The sequence below is a fragment of the Cryptomeria japonica genome, chromosome 2, assembly GCF_030272615.1.
Source record: "Cryptomeria japonica chromosome 2, Sugi_1.0, whole genome shotgun sequence".
NCBI classification, from domain to species: domain Eukaryota; kingdom Viridiplantae; phylum Streptophyta; class Pinopsida; order Cupressales; family Cupressaceae; genus Cryptomeria; species Cryptomeria japonica.
The window spans coordinates 11,721,188-11,724,062 of NC_081406.1; the positions used below are offsets into that span (position 1 = coordinate 11,721,188).

At 38.6% G+C, this 2,875-nt stretch overlaps 1 protein-coding gene across 1 annotated transcript; it reads left to right on the forward strand.

The window, feature by feature from the left end:
• Positions 1-417: 417 nt before the first annotated feature.
• LOC131053553 (uncharacterized) lies at positions 418-2,435 on the forward strand. The gene is made up of 3 exons (XM_057988176.2): positions 418-1,096; positions 1,213-1,649; positions 1,751-2,435. The coding sequence occupies exons 1-3, from the start codon at positions 601-603 to the stop codon at positions 2,330-2,332; spliced, it is 1,515 nt and encodes a 504-aa protein (XP_057844159.2). The 5' UTR covers positions 418-600; the 3' UTR covers positions 2,333-2,435.
• Positions 2,436-2,875: the final 440 nt, after the last annotated feature.

Consider the following 2,875-nt stretch of genomic DNA (forward strand, 5'->3'; position numbering starts at 1 on the left):
TTTGTACAACATTGCCATTTTGGAGCCAGAATAGATGCGTCCATGCAGGCATGGCACATGGATGGTTGTGTCTATATTGGCTCCAAAAAAGACGAATCTGTCAGACTAACAAGACGTGTTATGCATTCTCCATCGTCGGATAAAAAATCTACGGTTGACATTTACGAATAACATCGCGTGTTAATCATGCCGTACCACTTTTTGGAGCAAGAATAGACGCGTCCCACATGGATGGTCGAAGCTATTCTGGCTCTAAAACAGACCTTTTGTACAGTGTGATAGTGACATGTTAGTCAATCGTAACCGTTTATTGCAAAATCGATGGGGTAAAATGTACGACTAACACCTGTGTTAGTCAATCCATACTACCGTTTTGAAGCCAGAATAGATGCATCCCACATGGATGGGGTAGCCAGTGCCAATTTTCTGTCGTTTGGTTTTCCCAATTGATAGATCTTGTATTAGGGCATTAAATACGTCAGCACCCTTTTCCTTTTACCACAGACGAGAACAAGAAGCATTTGTCTAATACCAGTCTCGGCCTTTCTTGCATTGCCTGTTAATCAGCTTGAGTCTTGACCATACTTGTGTATAGGCTAAATGGAAAGAATGAGCACAGATCTGTACAAAGCAGCCGTGTCGGGCGAAGTTGCAGCACTGGAGGAGATGCGGAAGAAGAATGTTGATATTTTTGCGCAGTTTTCCCACAGAGGAGACACTGCTTTACATATATCTGCCTTTTATGGTCGTGCGGGTTTCGTAAAATGGCTTCTCCAATACGTCAGAGAGCAATCAGATGTAGAAGCAAACCAACAGCATAGTTTCCTGAGAGCTCAGAATGAAGAGGGGAACAGCGCTTTGCACGAGGCGCTGAAAGGAGGAGATCATGCCCAAATCGTGGAAATGCTAATTGAAGTTGATGCAGAGCTCGCAGGCATTCGCAACAACAAAGGCGAGTCTCCCCTCTTCACAGCATCCGCCTATGGCCGTTCCAATGCACTCACAATGTTGTTTCCGAGGACAGATCCTCGTTACTACGCAAGATTTCTTGACGGCCAGACATGCTTGCACCACGCCTTGCTCTATCAGAGTGAAGGTACTATTAAATACAACTTAGAACAGATTTTTAAGTTTTTTTTTGTAATATGTCTAACTAGTTTCAGGACTTGTCTCTCATTGTCATCCATCGTTTTATGTGTTCCTTTACTTCAGAGGTAGCTAAGACACTAATAGAAAAAGCCCCTCAGCTCTGCAAACTAGCGGATTACTTTTTGGGGAGGACACCACTGCATATTGCAGCCTTACATGGGTGTAGCAAGAGTATTGTTCATATGCTGTTGCAGTGTGATACTTCTTCTTCGTTTACAAAGGATAAAAACAAACAACAGACTGCACTTCACTTAGCAGCACAACATGGACACACGGATATTGTGAGATGCATACTCAACTTTGCAGAAGACTGTCTTGAAATAAGAGATAAAGACGGTAAAACTGCTCTCCACTACGCCGTTGAAAATGCTAAAGTGGGTGTTGTAAGATATTTGGTGTCTTTCGCAAGGGTAATTAATATAGCTGACAAGAATGGATACACTGCGCTAGACATAGCAAATCAAAAGTTCGAAGAAGAACCATTATCTCCCTATTTTGCAGTGCGTAGAACTTTTTTTCTTAACTTCACTTGCTAGTTATATTGCTTTCAGAATAGTTTTATATGGAACTGATCACATAAGCCGCATTGACGTTGCTGCAGATTTGGTGGTTCCTCAGCGGCAAGAACGGGATCGCAGGAGTGGAGGTGGCAAACCAGACAAGAGAAACATTAAATCCATTTCCAAGTGATGAAAAGTATTCGACAAAAATCAACAGTCTTTCTGTATGTGCCATATTGATTGCAACGGTCACATTTCAGGCGGCCTTCACCCTGCCAGCCCATGACAAGAAGAGGGCCCTATCCGCCCAGATTTCTTTCCAAGGTTTTGTATTCTTCGATTGGCTGGCATTTTGCTTTTCAATGGCAGCAGCAATCCTTCTAGCCTACGCAACCTTTTTCCGTCGCCATCGTAGTTTGGCGGTTGGTGCAAGCGCAGCTATCTTATCAATGGCCCTCTACAGCATGATGATTTCATTTTCCTTGGCCATATTTCTACAGCTCATGAAAGACTATTATAAGTTGGCAGTTTTCTTCTTTGGTGCAATGTTTTTGTTGGCCCCCATTGCCATTAGTGTGATACTTGTGGTGTTGCATAATGCCATCGGTTTTCGAGTCTCCGAGTTTATCCGACCAGGGCTTTTGAGAATTGTCCGCGCAGGGCAATCTATAAGAGATGTTTAAAACAAAAATTGATCATTTGAGTGTTTTTTTTTCTCAAAGATTTGAATTTAGTATCATTTATATTTTTATGACATGAATTATGTCATTAAATTGAAATTGATCATGTAAGGGTTTGTCTAATGAGTTTATATAAATAGTATTTTGATATTTTATATCTTTATGGGATTTTCACTATTTCATCATTTGATATCTATTTGACCAATTTGTTATTATTATAATGTGATTTTCAAAAATATTAAAAATATTAAATAAAATAATTATTTTTTAGTAATATTTTATTTAGAGATATTGTAAAGAACTTTAATTTTATATTAAATTGTTTTATAATATAAAGTTTGTTAAATCAATGGATTTAATATAGGTAAATGTATTTCTTATGAATCAATGATTTGTCCAATGTATTTTTAACAAGCAACAAAGAGTAGAGATTATGATAAATTGCATTAAAAAATAATATAGTGCACTAAATGAAAGTTATGTGTTAAGGAATATAAATATGTATCATAGAATTAATCCATAGTCATAGAATAGATTCCTAGAGAA

Bases quoted from the DNA above. Each gene is read 5' to 3' on its own strand.
- LOC131053553 (XM_057988176.2), top strand. From the start codon at position 601: ATGGAAAGAATGAGCACAGATCTGTACAAAGCAGCCGTGTCGGGCGAA. The intron at 1,097-1,212 runs GTACTATTAAAT...CCTTTACTTCAG, and splicing joins CTTGCTCTATCAGAGTGAAG to AGGTAGCTAAGACACTAATA. The intron at 1,650-1,750 runs GTGCGTAGAACT...ACGTTGCTGCAG, and splicing joins CATTATCTCCCTATTTTGCA to ATTTGGTGGTTCCTCAGCGG.